The sequence below is a fragment of the Triturus cristatus genome, chromosome 3_1 (genome assembly GCF_964204655.1).
Source record: "Triturus cristatus chromosome 3_1, aTriCri1.1, whole genome shotgun sequence".
Taxonomy (NCBI): Eukaryota; Metazoa; Chordata; class Amphibia; order Caudata; family Salamandridae; genus Triturus; species Triturus cristatus.
In genome coordinates this window covers 746,562,611-746,579,049 of record NC_140583.1, presented here as the reverse complement: position 1 = coordinate 746,579,049, position 16,439 = coordinate 746,562,611, and the positions used below count along the sequence as shown (strand labels likewise).

Below are 16,439 nucleotides of genomic sequence, written 5' to 3'. Positions count from 1 at the left end.
TTAAAAAGAAGGCTAGGCCGGCCATGTTTGATTCCTTCCGGTTATGGCGCAAAGAGGCCAAGCAGAAAGAAATCAAACAGATTAAGAAAAATAAGAGAGAAGGTGTTATTACGGTGATGCGAAATGCAGAACAGTATCAGCGAGACAAAGATGAGAAGGAGCAGGAAGTCAGTGCTCGACTTCATCATATGGCGGTGGATAAATGTTATCCGGTGTTACCGTCTAATTCTGATAAGACGGGAGAGGAAGTGATAGAAGATTCGCTATTGTCTTATCTATTGAAGTCACCACCTCCCTATGCTCCAGATACCGTGGGTCCTATGATTCTTCCTATTCCTCAACCTGCTGTTTTGGCGGCTGCTGGTCAGCCCGTCGTTCCTCCTGCTCTCCCGAATCCTCTTGTGCCGCAAATTGTTCATCCTCCTTTACCAGCTCTTCTTCCTACTGCTCCTTTGCCAGTACCTCATCAGTCTATCATTACCACTACTCCTGTTACCCCGTCTACTACTACTGTCTCTACTCCTACTGTCGTCGCTCCTGTACCTCCTTCTTCTTCTCCTTCTGTTCGTAGCCGTCTCTTTAATGCTGTTGCTACTCTCTATTCTCCGCTTTTTGGGCCAATACTCGGATCGACTCTTTCTGATGTTGCTCAGAGGCGCAGTCAGATTCCTGATGGTAGGGAATGTGAGTCGTTGGTAAAAATGGCGCGTAAATGGATTCGCCATCCTGTGAAGTACACTTCGCGTATAGTGTTTGAGACCTTTTCCCAGTTTAATGCGCCCACACAAAGATTCGTGTTCGAGGAAATGTGTAAGTCTTTGAGAGAAGAGTGGGATAATGATGCGGTTGATAATGTACCGCCCGAGGTCTCTGAGCTCCAGAATCAATTTACGACTGGTGAGATTGTAGGTGATAATGTTCGATGTGCTCTAGAACGTCTGTTATCTTTTCGATGTACAGTGCAACCTCGAGCATTGTTTAAGGACGAGACTGAAGAGTGGATGGCAAAACCTGGTCAGTATCCTATGCGGGAAGTTCCCCCAGTATGGATGCCAGGTGATCCTAATGCTAATCCTGCTATTCCAGGACGTTTTCAGAGAGTTTGGATACACCTCCCTTGGAAGCGATCGGAAGTTTTGCAGGTAAAGCAAACCTTGCCCGACCCCCGTAAAAATCCTGCAGGTTACTATAAGGAGTTGTCCCAACTAGTGGATGCTACCGTTATGAACCTTGCCGATATTGACATGTTGTTTGGTAATGTAGTGCCTCAGCCGATTTGGGCGAAAATCCGTCACGAGAATCACGCGGCTGAGTTAGGCGGTGACTGGGCTGCTCTTGCGGTGGCAGACGCCCTGCAAGTTGGTGGGGCTAAACCTGAACAGCTTATTGCGGATTTGCCCCAGAGAATAATTACCCTTATGAAGACACTTATGCCAGCAATACGCGTTAATTGGGACAAGTTGTCTGCGTGCAAACAAAAGAGGGATGAGAGTGTCTCCGATTTCTTTACGAGATTTGAGGAGGCATTTATTGATCATAGTGGTCAGGATATGAGCTCTGAGGGTGGTCAGCGGTTGTTCGTTGATAAATTCGTATCGAATTTGTTGCCTGAACTCAGCAACAAGCTGAAGAATTCTGAAAGTTCGTGGGCTGTTTCTACCACTGCTCAAATATTAGCCACGGCCCAGTACTACGAAAACAGAGAGAAGGAAGAAAGCGAACGCGCAGATAAGAAAACGAAGGTTCTTAAAACTAAGGTCTTATTGCAGCAAGCGTATCCTCCGCGCTCGAATTATAATGACTCGCAACAGCCAAATCGATCACAACCGCAGTTTTCTAGATCACAGGTGCGTAATGACTCTTCCGCACCTCGCTTTGTGTTGGGGTATAATCAATGCGCATATTGTCGGGGTGAGGGCCATTTGAAGTTTAATTGTCCAGTTTTACGTGACAGGAACAATGGTGTTTCAGCTCGAGGAGGTCGTAGTGGTCCTCAACAAGCTTCACGTGGTAGAGGTCGCGGTGTTACTCAGAATCAGACCGAGCGTCTTGCCACTTCCTCGGACTCGCAAAATTGTTTCGATCGACGCGATCTCTTGTATGGTAGATCTGCACAGTATCATGTGGATGACTATTATGTCGAGCATGATGTTTATGCGGACGGTATCTACTAGGACAGCCGTAGACAGAGGAAGGGAGAAGTATCAGTTCCGGTTGATCAGAGAGGGCCTTATGTCGCAGTTGCCACATTGGGTGTAGTTGAGCCTTTTCTGTTGGACACTGGGGCAGCGAAAAGTTCCATCATGCATTCGAAACTCCCTGGCGCGCCTTTGTCTGGCTTGACGAATGTTTCCGTTGGATTCTCTGGCGCCCCCGTTAGCAATCCAGTTTCTAGCCCTTTGCCCCTTACAATTGTGTCTCGTGAGTTGGAAGCTCCTTTGATTTTGACTACTGGTTGTGGTGAGAATCTTTTGGGCTTGGATTTGTTGAAACGGTTACATGCGACTTTGTATTGCTCTCCTGCGGGAGTGGAGCGTACATTGGGTCAGAGAGTGATCTCTCCTATGTATTTGTCGATTGATAAGCTCCCACCGGAATTGAGTTCTCTTCCGGCTCCTTTGTGGGCGACAGGTCCCAATGATGTGGGCCTGCTGGATATATCACCTTATGTCGTTCAATTGAAATTCAACGCGCGACTGCCGCGCATTCCCCAGTATCGTATCTCCCTTGATGGTGAACGAGCACTATTAGCGATCATTTACGATTTGATCGATAAAGATGTCATTGAGGAAACACGAGGTAACGTGTGTAATAGTCCTGTGTTGCCTATTTTGAAGCGAACTGATCCTTCCAAGCCTCCTGTGTACCGTCTAGTTATTGACTTAAGGGAGGTAAATAAAATTGTTGTTCCACAGTTTCCCGAGGTACCCGACATTACAGCTTTGCTGACTCTGATTCCAGCCTCTGCATCATGGTTCTCGGTAATCGATCTGAAGAATGCGTTCTTTAGCATTCCGATTGCTGAGGAAAGCAGAGATTTGTTCGGTTTCTCATTAGGTGGTCGTAGCTTCCGGTTCAAACGCGCACCTCAGGGCTACTGTGAGAGTCCATCGATCTACAGCCAAGCTCTTAAGAGTCAACTTGATGCGTTCGTGCTGCCAACTGGCGCGGCCTTGATTCAGTACGTTGACGATCTGTTGGTAGCTGCAGACACTGAACAGATTTGCCAGACTGCTACAGTATCACTGTTACAGCATCTTTGTGACTTACATCACAAAGTGTCACCTTCTAAACTGCAATATTGTTGTCAAGAAGTAACCTATCTAGGTCACTTATTGTCAAAGGCGGGAAGAAGGTTGACCCCTGAAAGAATTGCAGCAATTGCTCGAATGACTGTGCCAACAACTCAGAGAGATGTGCGTGCATTTCTAGGTATCACATCATACTGCAGACAGTGGATTCCAAATTTTTCACTGTTAGCGAAGCCATTGATAGCTCTCACGTGCAAGGACGTTTCGACTCCTTTGCCATGGACGGAAGAATGTCAGAAAGGTTTTTCTGAACTGCGTGATGCGTTGTGTTCGGCTCCTGTGTTAGGTACTCCTGATTAAAGTAAACCGTTTACACTATACGTTCACGAGAGAGAAGGTTGTGCGTTGAGTGTTTTGACGCAACAATTTGGTGGTAAGCAGCGTCCATGTGCATATTTTTCCTCGACCTTAGACCCGGTAGCTAGAGCGTTGCCGAGTTGCTTGAGGGAGACGGCGGCAGCTGCGGCGTCTATTCGACAATCCGCAGGTTTGGTCATGGATAATATGCTCATAGTGATGGTTCCGCATGCAGTTGACACTCTCTTGAATCGGACAAAAACTCAACATCTGACGAGTGCAAGGTTGTCTGGGTATGAGCTGACCCTTTTGGCAAGTCATATACAGATCAAGCGTTGTAATGTGCTGAATCCGGCGACATTGTTGCCGACTAATATGGAATCAGATGATGTACCACCACATGATTGTTATTTACGAACTGAAGAAGAAACAAAGGGTCGTGTGGACCTGAAAAACACTCCATTGACGGATCCCGATGGTACTTTGTATGTTGATGGTTCCTGTTTTAAATTGCCGAATGGCGATGTGACGACTGCGTATGCTGTAGTGACGTTGAGCACGGTTGTGGAAACTGCGAGATTGAATCAGAATTCAGTGCAAGCGGCAGAGTTGATTGCATTGACAAGAGCATGTGTTCTGTCTAAGGGAAAGCGAGTGAATGTGTTTACCGACAGTCAGTATGCATTCGGCGTTGTGCACAGTTTTGGACGATTGTGGAGAGAAAGAGGATTTATGACATCGCATGGTACGAAGATCCAACACGGGCAGCTCGTGAATGGTCTTTTGGATGCACTTACATTGCCTAAACAGGTGGCGATCGTTAAATGTAGTGCACATCGGAAAGTGACGGATGATGTTGGTCGTGGTAATGCATTTGCGGACGAGATTGCTAAGGAAACGGCTAAGAATCTTGCTACCCGAATGTATGTGACAAGTTCAGCGAGATGGTCGATGGAAACTGGTATGTGTGAAGACACTGTTGAGAGTGTGAAAGCAATTCAGAACGAGGCCACTGAAGCTGAAAAGACCAAGTGGAAAGAAAGCACGGGAAAGTTGGATATGCATGGATGTTGGGTTGACTTGACGGAACGTCAGAGGTGGATGTTACCGGATGCGTATGTATTAGCTGTCGTGACGATGGCTCATGGGTTGTCACATATTAGTGCGAAAGGGATATGCAAGTTCTTGTCCCCTGTATGGAAGAATGATGGTATTGCTAAATGTGCTGAGAGAGTGGTTAAGAATTGTATGGTGTGTTTGATGCATAATCCTGGCAAGGGCATCCCCACTCCACCTGGTCATTTTGCTCCCCCTGTTTGTCCCTTTGAGGTTATCCAACTGGACTTTATCCATATGGAGAGATGCAATAATCTGAAGTATGTTTTAGTTGTGGTTTGTGCGTTCTCCAGATGGATCGAGGCCTATCCTCTTAAGGATAACACTGCCCTGTCCACAGCGAAAATCCTACTGAAGGAATATTTTCCTCGGTATGGGATGCCACGGATTGTGTGGTCAGATAATGGAAGTGAGTTCGTGGGAAGTGTGATGCAGAGTGTATGTAAGGGCCTTGGAATTCGGCAGAAATTCCATAGCGCTAATCATCCTCAGGCAGCGGGTTTAGTTGAAGGGTACAATGGTACCCTGAAGCTGAAACTTGCAAAGATACAAGCTACGACTGGTCTATCATGGCCTGATGCCTTGCCTCTGGCTCTCCTATCAACCAGAGCGACTGTACACTCTCGAGTAGGGCTCAGCCCATATGAGATTGTGTTCGGCCGCCCTGCGAACATTTGGGGAGTCCCGAGACCTAAGGCCTTTGATAGTCTAGTATCCAATGCTAATTGATTATCTTTATGATCTGACTGCTAAACTGAGGTTAATTCACCAACAGGTCTTTGAAGCTCTACCGGCACAGACAGAGGGTCCTGGACATCAGCTCCGGCCAGGCGATTGGGTCGTTACCCGAAATTTTGGTCGAAAACGTAACTTGGAGCCAAGATTTGTGGGACCCTTTCAAGTGTTATTAACAACGAGGACTGCAGTTCGATTGGAAGGCAGAAAGAACTGGGTACACGCCGGCCACACGAAAAAAGTACCAATCCCTTCACCAACAGATGGTTGGGTGAGAACTGGGGTTGTGGCAACGGAAACTGAGACCCCTTTATGCTTTGTGCCGTTTAGTGATGCTCAACTTGTAGGAGACAATCCGTCGCTGCCAGACACACCTGCGGAGTCATCAGTTGCAGAGAACTCAAGGTCTGAATCGTCGTCCACTCCACCGAACACTGTTTCACCAGCTGAACAATTGTTTGTAGAGCAGACTCGACCTGGAAGAAATCGATACTTTCTTCGTCCACGTAGCAAGGACTAATAAAATTTTGTTTTATATTTTTCTTTACTGGTGCTACAAACATTATGAACAATTACATTCTTTCTTTTTGAGTTTCTTTTTATGTGCTTTTCACTGCTAAGAGATTTGTATTAAAACTGAGCATTTAAGAAAACCTACCATCCGGGTTACCGTAGGGCCATGCGGGTACTCCTTTCTGTTTAGCAGGTTTCTGACACTAGGTCGGTTACTTTTGTCGACTCCTGGGAACTCCTGGGAATTGATAATCGCTACTCAGAACGAAGTGAGTCAAGTACGTCACGGACGGTTTGTAGAGGATGGCATTCTCTAAGCTGTTGGAAGTAGAAAGGATGTCGGCGCAAAGATCGAAATTGCATAAGATTGTATGGACAAAATGTTTTCTGTTTCAGGTATTCATACTGTTTCTGACTGTGTCTATGCTATTGGTGGGCGGAGTGTATTTTGGAATACAGTTGTTATTACCTTCTGTTTCACCTACTCTTTCTCCTAAACTAAGCTCCATTACCACTGTTTCTCCACATTCTTTTCATCCCCTGCCTCAACATGAACAGGTTAGACGTGCGGAATTCATGAATAACTCCTTCGTTCAACTCCTACATCAGCATCAGTTGGTGATGAATACTACCAACTGTTGGGTGTGTGGGTTAATGCCACATACCATGGATAGGGGTATTCCGTATCTGGTTCTTCCTTATAGCTCCCAAGGGTCAGCTCGAGCATTCCAAACTATGTTCCGTAGTGCACTAGATTCCTACCCCAGTCGAGAGCCACGCTCTGCGAACTTTGGTCCTGGTCCGTACCACAAGCCTTTGGCAATAGCGATTGCTGATTTAGATAGAGATGTTTTCGATGCATCGCTTATTCCAGATGAAGAGGTGCAGGCCTATAAGGATCTGAGTGAGGCTGAGTATAGTACGTCAGTGGGTGATAGACAGCTCAAGAGTTCGTCCCCAATATGGATCGTACCCCACCTCGGTAATTTCTGCTTGAAAGGTTTGGGTCGAAATCCGAGAGCACAACTTGGGAACAGTGCTTGTACTGACACGTATGTCCTACCGATGCTCTCTTCCCCTGTTTTTCTGACTGCCAAGGGTACTTATTTCGTATGTTATGAACGTGCATATACGTGGTTACCCCGTGATTTTTCGGGTACCTGTTATATTGCGAATCTTTTACCACCGACTTTTACAGTTGCCTCAGACTATCACAAGACTAGAATTGTGAGAGGCGTTATTAGCAAAGAGGACACTGCCGGTCAAGAAGCAGGAGACTTCTTTAAGGGTTTCTTGCCGTTTTGGGGACCTATGGTTAATAGTAGGAACCTAAGACAATTGACCCGTGTAGTCGAGTCGACTGCTAACATAACTGCGAGTGCTCTTGGTAATTTAACAGCTGAACTTCAGGCGGATAAACTCATGACGTTGCAGAACCGTATGGTTCTAGACGTTGTTCTTGCAGATAGAGGTGGTGTGTGTAAAGTTATCCATTCGAGCAGTTGCATTTTCATTCCTGACAACGCTCCAACTGTCTACCAAGCCATCTCGAAGTTGCACAAGATTTCCGAGTCCATACACGTGGACGAAGGTAATTGGACACTTCTAGGATGGTTTTGGGGCCTAATATCCACTTGGGGTTGGAAGATTCTGATGATCGTAGGGGCTGTTGTAACGTTTCTATTCACGTGTTGTCTTTGTGTACAGTGTGGTCCTGCCTTATGTGGCCTTTGTGCTACAACGTGTATAAGACGGCCATCTGTTACCAAGGAGACATTGATGGATAGAATGATGTTCCAGCAGCAGCTGAACGATTTGATGAATATTGAAATTGATTCCGATCTTGACTAGTGCTTGCCTACATGAGGGCAAAAGGAGCATCTGAGGTTCCGTGCAAGACGGAACGACACTTTTTGGGTGTTGTCGAATATGGATGAGTTTGGTGTCTACGAACCGCAAATGACGAGTTTAGTGGGTGTACGTAGTTTCGCTACGCAACCACGCATGGTTCGTCTCATTTTTGGGTTTGTCCATCCGAACCCTCGGGTTCCATTTTAGATACGGCATCCATTTTGTTTCTTGCCCTCAAGTAGCCAGCGAACGGACCCTGTCGCTCTGTGACCCTGAGATTCCCAAGCTTACACGAAGGACACGTGTTTCTTTGAGGGTGACTTTTATGATAGGGGAGATGACACGGCGAAGGCAGATGGCCCCGCTCGAGGCTCATCTTACCGTGCTAGTCTATTGTTTCAGTCGTGCATGCATTGGGCACGAGGTCTTTGATCCTGTAATCAAGTTTCCGTTATTACTCCCAACACTCTTTTCCAATCTGTCGTGCATCCTTGTTTTTTCTTTTTGCATCTGTTTCTGTCCCTTCTCTTAATGTGTTTACAGTCAGAATGGAATGTGTTTAACTGTGGGAATGATATGTTTTTACAGTTGGGAACCGGCAATGCTGCTGTAATTATGTTCCGGCCTCCTGAAACATGAACGCGACTCTTTTGAAGTTTATTGTGGGAACTGAGTTGTAACCTTTGTTTGCCATGTTGTTCAATGGCAAAAATATGTATAAAAGGAGCGACCCACTTTTGCAATTCGAAGCAGTCTCCGAGAACCTACACGTTGTGTACTTCTTGCGATTTCTGTATCCCTGCAGTAAATAAACGCTGATCTTTGACGCCGCTGGAAGTGTCCCGTGTCTCTGTGTTTTGTACGCAGAACAGGTAACCCACGAAGGTTTCAGGTGTTGTCCCCTGACACCGCTGGGTCTTAGAATAACCCAGTCCTTCAATCCCATTGTACTGGGTCAATAGCAGTACTCATTCAGTGGCACCTGCACATTTCTGTGTTTTTATTCGAGAAAGGCCTGCAATTTAAGGGACATGGAAGATTCTTTACCTCTCCAGCCTGCCACCCAGCTGCGAAGAGTTAATTTCATGACCTCTCAGAAAAATCCTTTGTTTGAATTGTGTACTTGTCTGAAGCAGCTCAAACACAGCCCCACTGTAAACTAACATCTTGCTGCCAGGCGTATCAACACACCAGGTAAACAAAAAGGCCTTCAGCCTTTCATCTTCCAACAGGACAAGTGATAAAAGATGAGTTGAAAGCATTTTCGACTTTCTCAAATTAAGGGCCCGATTCCGATCTTGTCCGGAAGGGCTCTGAATAGGATTTGGTTTTACCTGAACCGCTCCGGAGCACTTTTTTCTGACCGACTCGTTCTCACAACAACCAAGTACGATGCCTGGAAACCCTTAGCGCTGACCGAATCATTTCCGGAAGGCATACGGAGAGATAGAGCCCTCCAGAGCTGAATCATACAGATCTATGGAATAGGTTTTCCAAGCGAGCAAGTAGGATGAACGATTTGGACAGCCTTTACGAGTTGTTGTGTCCAGATCAAAAAGGTTGCCCGAATCGGTCTTTGGGGCCCATATCAGGCCCCCCTTCATGCGGGGCCATCCGTATCATGCCTGTGGGGTTACCCATGTGTCCCCCCTTTCAGACCCTGCACAGTGTGGCAGGCACCATAGGGTGCCTGCCACAGGGTGCACGATTTTCCCCAGTCACCCTTTTCTTCAACACGAGCCTATGTACGCGTTTTGTACACAGGCTCCCATTGAAGTCAATGGGATTCCACCCGAATTGTATCCAGATGCATTCAAATGCATCATACTTGTTTGGTCGGACTCCCCTGACACAAGTCGTATGGAAAGCATTCCGGACACGAGTTGTTCGGTTTGTTTTCCGAACGAGATCAGAATCGGGACCAAGTATCTACTTAAGAAATTTAGATGGGGATGTCAGATGTGTGCAAGGACAACAAATACAACTATATCATCACGTTAAGTAATATATAGGTTAGTATGGATGTAGTGCTCTCAATAATCAAGGTACATTTCAGCAGGAAAATGTGCAGTCTGTCTTAATTGCATAAGGAGCAGATAATTGACAGCATGCGCTAATCTTGTGTGCAGGATCCATCTCCCACCACCACCACTAATGACAATCTTTAAAGAAAAAAAGGACCAGTGGTAGAGGAGCTGAAATGGGAATGGGAAAAGAGAGAAAAGAAAGACAGGACTCCACTACTCTGACTCATACCTTTTACTGGTCAATGACATCTGCAGATTATAATCCTAGCCATACCTCAATGGAACCAAGTCTGTCTTTGATATGACTCTGCTAAAATCTGAAAAAACCAACCTTTGTCACATTACGCTCTCTTTTGGAACATGATTTGCAGTTTCTACTTTATTTCTGTAAACTTGTCCATGAATCATTTATGCATCTGCATCTTAGTCCAATATAAGAATCCTTCCTTATGTCACAGGAAGTTTTTGTATAAAACAAAAAATGGTAGTCTTGGAAAGAAACTTAATGCAAGTGGGTTTAGGGAACTGCCACCCCAGGTGCAAGCCACACTACACAGTAAGCAGTACCTGCAGCCCCACTGCCTGACTGTTCCCCTGTCAAAATGTAGTGGGCCTCATGTTTTGTCAGGATGTCTTGCATGTAAGTCTTGCAACAAAAATGAGGCATGAAGATTGAAAGCAGGTTACAATCATCATTCCTCGCGACCAAACCCCTTGCAACCCATCAAATATTGCAACTTTTTCTTTACAGTTCTGGCATGTGCAATTCTATGTACCTGATATTAATTTTCTGAATTCAACTAGCCTAGCATGGGAGTTAAGCAAGTCTTTTGTTTTGCAGAACTAGGTTTTAACAACAATCTAGGAAACACTGGAAAGATTTCATGCAAAGTAAATAAGTGTGCTATACCATGTTACTGTCTATTAAGTGTCCCAAACATTATGTCTTATTCTAATTCTTACATTGTGCCAAGGATTGATATCACAAGTATTGTTGAAAGCATTTGATTTATTCTTTTAGCTTGCCCATCCATCTGAGGATGGTATCTAGTAGGCCTCTTTAATATCAAGTTTGTTACATAGAGTGGAACAAAATTTGGAAATAAACTAGTTAGGTCCTTGCCTCCTTGCAGTGGCTACAGTACGTGCCCTGAATTGCGCCTACAGTACACAATTGATGATATCATACAAAACACAGTAGGGGATCTTATCATTGGAGTGGTTTTCAATTTAGTTATGGATGGGTTGAAAGATAGGTCTGCACGGAGGATGGGTCAGATGGAGTCTTAAGAAGGGAAGGAAAAGTCTCAGGTACTCTGCTCCAAACTACACTTATGCTAGATTGGCCCATTTTCTGGTCTTGCACTCACCATTTCCAGGATTACTAATTCCGGCATTGGGCATATAGCATTGATCGATCATGGCCCCTTATCTCTTATTTATCAGTGGACACTGCTCCCAGGGGTGCCCAGTGGTGAGGGTTGAAGAAAATGATAAGGCGGAGGTAAGTGATGAGTCTCTATGGGATGCCTTTGAGGACCAAAATATGAGAAGGTAAGTGCAAATAGGTTTGTATTGATTTACAATTCTTAACTCCACATGTACAGACCTTGAAGATATATATATGTATGTATATATATAAATATATATATCTACATACATATATATTTCTATCCCAAAGTACATATATGTGGCTTTATATTGTAAAACATTACTTAGCTATGCAAACTTCCCTTTTCGATATTTCTGTCCTTGATATTCTTGTCACAATATGTTGTCCCACAATATTTTTTTTCCCGATATTCTGTCTAAATACTCAAAGTACTTATCATAAATATTCGAAAAATATCTCAAGGTTTCACATAATATAGGCTTGTGCATGAAACTCCAGAGTTCTCTTAGTATTGTGTCTGTAAGTGTAATTTGTATTGTATAACTTGCAGGGAAAATTGAATACAAAGTATGCACTTACATACAAAATAGTTGTGAGGTCCGAATTCAACACACTCTCTGGCTTGAAAACGTTAAGCAAAGTAATCACTAGCATAAAAAAACCTTGCAAAATGCCAACAGTATACGGTTTCAGACCGATTGTAAAAGAAACTAAGTAAGGTGTGTGTTCACGTGCAAAATACTTTCAAGATTTCTGATCTAAACTAACACTCAGGAGAGAACACTATAGGAGTGCCCATGGAAGAAAAAAACAGGAAATTGCGAACTACAACTGGTTCAAAAAGGGGATCTCCATGAGACCTTACATATTCTAAAATATTTCCCAAAGGTTTCCAGGCAAGAAATATAATTTCTGTATTCAAACATCCTTCCTCATTTCTTATTCACATTCTAATCATGAACCTTAAAAAGCAATTCATTTACACTAGGGATCAGAGGTAACAGCTATATTTCTACAACACCTGCAGCATTTCAGCAAGGACCTACCCCATTTACAAATGGATTTTGTATATATTTTCAGAGCATTCAGATCCTGTTAAGCAAGCATTATATTTACAGAGCCTTAAAATCTTTTTAAATATACATGAATACGTATGTGCATACATGCATGGATGGGCATATGCATTTATATCTTTAAGCGTGAATATAAACAGAGAGCCATGGAGTGCAGAGCATTCTGATATGGAGCTGAGTCAATATTGTGATCAATTGGCAGGAGAAAATAAGGAAGTTGTCATCCTCTGTTGGGAACTTGGCTCGATGGAGACTATGACACTCTTTATTGCTGACAGAATAGATGTGCCTTGCAGAGAGGTTTGTTCACCTCTCTTCTGAACTTCAGGATTGTTGGTGCAAGCATGAATGATAGTGCTCCACATTCTTGAATATAGTTCGAGAATTCGAGAAGTACTACGTTAGAGCTTTTACCTTTTTTCAGTTCTTCACTTCCTCACACTAAGGTGGTGTTCTGTTACATTGCACCTGAGATGTTCAACTTTATTATATGGAAAAAGTAATGGGCTTGAATTATTCTCAACTACTAGTAATTACTTTGGGCCACATTTCAGCCTTAGTCCTGCTCCAATACAATCAATCCAGCCTAAACAACCCGGCCAGCTCCTGTCTGAACTGGAATAATGGAAATCCTAGACAGCTATTCCCCTATTTGTGCATCTTCAGTAATTTGTAGCTTGGCATCAGTGGGGCAGTGACCAAAGGACCCACTTCTGGACATACCCATTGTACATAGGATGTCTCACTAAGGAAAACACGCAAAAATGGGCGAAAAGCTTGATTGATCTCAGCCACAGTTAATTACCTGAGCCGCATTCCAGCCACTGGAGTGTAATGCAGCCCTAAGTGATGGCCATTGCTGGAATGAATTCAAGCATTTTATTAATCACATTGTTGTTTGTAGCTGTTGACACCCTAAGTGCCCAGACATGGGCCCCATGCTCACTGTGCAATAAAACTCAAGCTGCAGTCTATTGACAAGGTCCAAAAAAGCCACAACCGGTCTGGGGTTGCTTGTGTTCTGTTCCAGAGGGGACCCTGCTTAGTACTCTGAGATGTAGTGTTCCTATGAGGAGCAGGGTCAGTATGGATTTGCATTAGGCAGTCTTGTCTAGTGTGGCATTGTGGGTGAAAAATGGTGGACTTGAATGTGGTCTGAGCTATCACCAGAGGCTGAAATTAGTTAACAATTCCATCCATCATATTCTATTCATCACCTCGCTTTTTTGTTGTAACTTTTAATCTTGGTATAGAGGTTGCCTTGTTCATTACTGCTATTTATGAGATGCAGCATGGCCTGAAAATGACACCGACTTTGAGGAGTCCCTAGTTAGATGTATCAGTGTGGATGAATTGGGATCAAAAATCGTCATACATTTGTTGTGAACTGAACACAATTGGAGGAAATTCCTCAATGAGGTCATAGTGGAGTCAAAAACAATGGTGAACAAGAATTTGCCAACATGTAGGTGCGAGAGCACCAATGCTCGGATAATGGTTCTGAAGAGTTTAGCTCTCATAATAAGTAGCAGTGAATGTTGGTATCAGATTGTCGGTGCTTTCTAAGCAATATGGGTTTTAATGTCGATGATAAAATCAGAGCATTTTACATCTGTGTTGAATAAAGCTATGAAGCTATGTACTGTGTCTTGGTTGCATTAAGCACTGGTAAGTAACTGACATCCATTCTTCGATTTTGGTCCGACAGTATTTGATATGGTGGGTTTTCTTGACCATGGATTCTTTCAAGTACTGCATATTGTTGAGTCTTGAAACTATTGCAGTCAAGTATCATTGTGTGTTTTGTGTATAGGTTAAGGATGGCATATGAAAGGGTTCATTTTGTGCTACTCCGCAAATTGGTGATAGAGCGTTAGATCAGGAAGTACATATCAGAAGAAGATGGGTCCGATCAGCCATGTAAGAAGCCACCCAATGTAGTACAATACTTACAAAGCCAAGAATGCCAAGGGGATGCTCGGGAGACGTGAGTGGTTACCAATATCAAACACCTTGAGAGGTCAATTATGACAATAAGGTGAGAGTTGGCTTTGACTAAAGCTCATCATCTGCCTCTGAATGGTGGATGTCTCCATGCTGCAGTATGACCAGATGCCTGCTTTAAGATTTTTTGAGGATGTTTCGATCTCTTCTTGGGATCTGGCACCTCCTGCATCTTGGCTCATGTCATTGTCCATATTTCAGGGTCCTCTAGTGGTAGGTGCCAAGTGAGACAGAAATTTGCTGTAAACATACCCTTGGGGGCTCAGTGAATGCATTATTCACTTTAATCAATTGGCAAAGCGTTTCCCTACATTTGGTTGAAAAAAACAAAATGAATCCCAAGGAGAGTATTCCGTAAGCTTGAGAAGTCAGACACAGCATTTACAGTCCTGATTGTTCAATGATGATGGATAGAACTTACCACACATAAACGTGGGGCAGCAGTCATCGCCATGAAGACTCATCATCAACTGATATCCGGTGGGGCAGTTCTCTGTGGTCCTACTGCAACGCCGGAAGTTGCACACTGTAACAGTATAAAAGAAAAGGAAAGCGGGTGAGATGCAAAACACGGATGCGGCACCAAGAACTTCTCTTCCTCGTTGCAAAATGTATTTAGCTCACGCAGCCTCTATGTTCTCTCGTTAGGGTTCTAGCATTACACAAACATAGGGAACATATGCTATTTCCTGATACTGCATGTGGGGGTCAATGAGTATAGAGCTGTTATTTAAACTGTTGCCATACTGTGTGCAGCTCCTGATTTTCCCTGCGGTAGGATTGAGAACTTCATCATGCTGTGTGTCTGAGTTTGTAACTATAATTACTGGTTCCGGGCTTTTAAAAGGACCAAATGATAAATGTGTTTACATCAATTAAAATTTCAAGTACATTCAAATTGTGCTTGTTGCGCACAGGGGATTAAGTCATTCTCCGACTGTGGTTTTAAGTACATTTTTTATGCATTTAATTGTATTTTTAATAATTCATATTTTATTTAGCTAATTGTGACGATTTGCTCAAGGGCAAAAAACAGCCTGAGCGCCTTCTTGTGATTTATAATGTGGTTTGTTAACTCCAATAATTCAAAACGAATCATTTTGTATTGTTCTTCAGTAGTTTTTTTTTTACTGATTATTATTTTTGCACATGTTCTTCACATATTTAGATTCTAAATGTTATTCTGGACACTGAAATCCAAAATAAATGTATATATCAATTATTCTTTCACAATAGATGTAAACAATAATTGGTTCAAATGCGTTAAAGCCTTTCTGCAAATACATCTATAAATGACTTGCATCTGCAAAGCTAACCTGTCAATCACGCAATATTTCATTCAGACAACTGTCTGAACGGTTTCCTCTACCAGTTTTCTTAGCCTGAACCCTCCTTTCTCAGTCTGGCTGTCAAGAGCAGAAACAGAGTAGTTCGACATAGTGACGGTCCATCTGCTCCTAAATGAGGAGGGCAGAGATCGTAATCTGTTGCCTTTGCAATGGTTTACCCTTTCCACAAACCTCTGAATCAATCAGTATGTCTTTTTTTTTTCAAAATAACATATTATGTAACAACTGTTCTGATACCAATATTTCCACAAGTGCCCTCTGTGAGAGTTACACCATTTTATTGTTATAGATCTGTTTCTCACGCTGATGGAACTACCATAGAGACAATAGACGTAGTCTTGATTTTGAACACATCAAATCTCAAATTATTTGGACTGTCATCTTAAATGGGCGCAATCTACTCCTGCTGCGAACTCACAGGGGCAATTGTAACTCTACACCTGCAGAAGTACAATTCCAAACGAGTGCACCATTATTACTTTCTCTAATTCACAAAACTCAGCAAGAGAATCCCTGAAAAGTTGCCCCAGTAGCTGCTTTCCAAATTGAGTGAATTGTGTTGTTTGTAAAGCCTTCTATTTCACAAATGTGCAATTGCACCCACTGTACAATATTTTTCCTTGATTTTCTCCAAGGCTAAAACATTTTTCCAGCAATAGACACCCATTCTCCAACACTGCAACCAACCTCTAGTGTTATCCATTCATCTTACTGACCTGAAAGGGAGTTAGCCCTTCATTGGAATAAAACTCCATCCGTATGTAAGGCTG

General features: G+C 43.4%; 1 protein-coding gene across 2 annotated transcripts in view; it reads right to left on the bottom strand.

Annotated features, from left to right (window-relative positions):
• The window catches only part of LOC146860908 (uncharacterized), an 850,962-nt gene that overhangs the window by 33,175 nt on the left and 801,348 nt on the right, over positions 1-16,439 (bottom strand). For both annotated transcript variants that reach the window (XM_085644903.1, XM_085644904.1), the window contains one exon: positions 14,742-14,846. In XM_085644903.1, the coding sequence (XP_085501029.1) occupies positions 14,742-14,846 (105 nt within the window). The remainder of the gene's footprint in view (positions 1-14,741; positions 14,847-16,439) is intronic.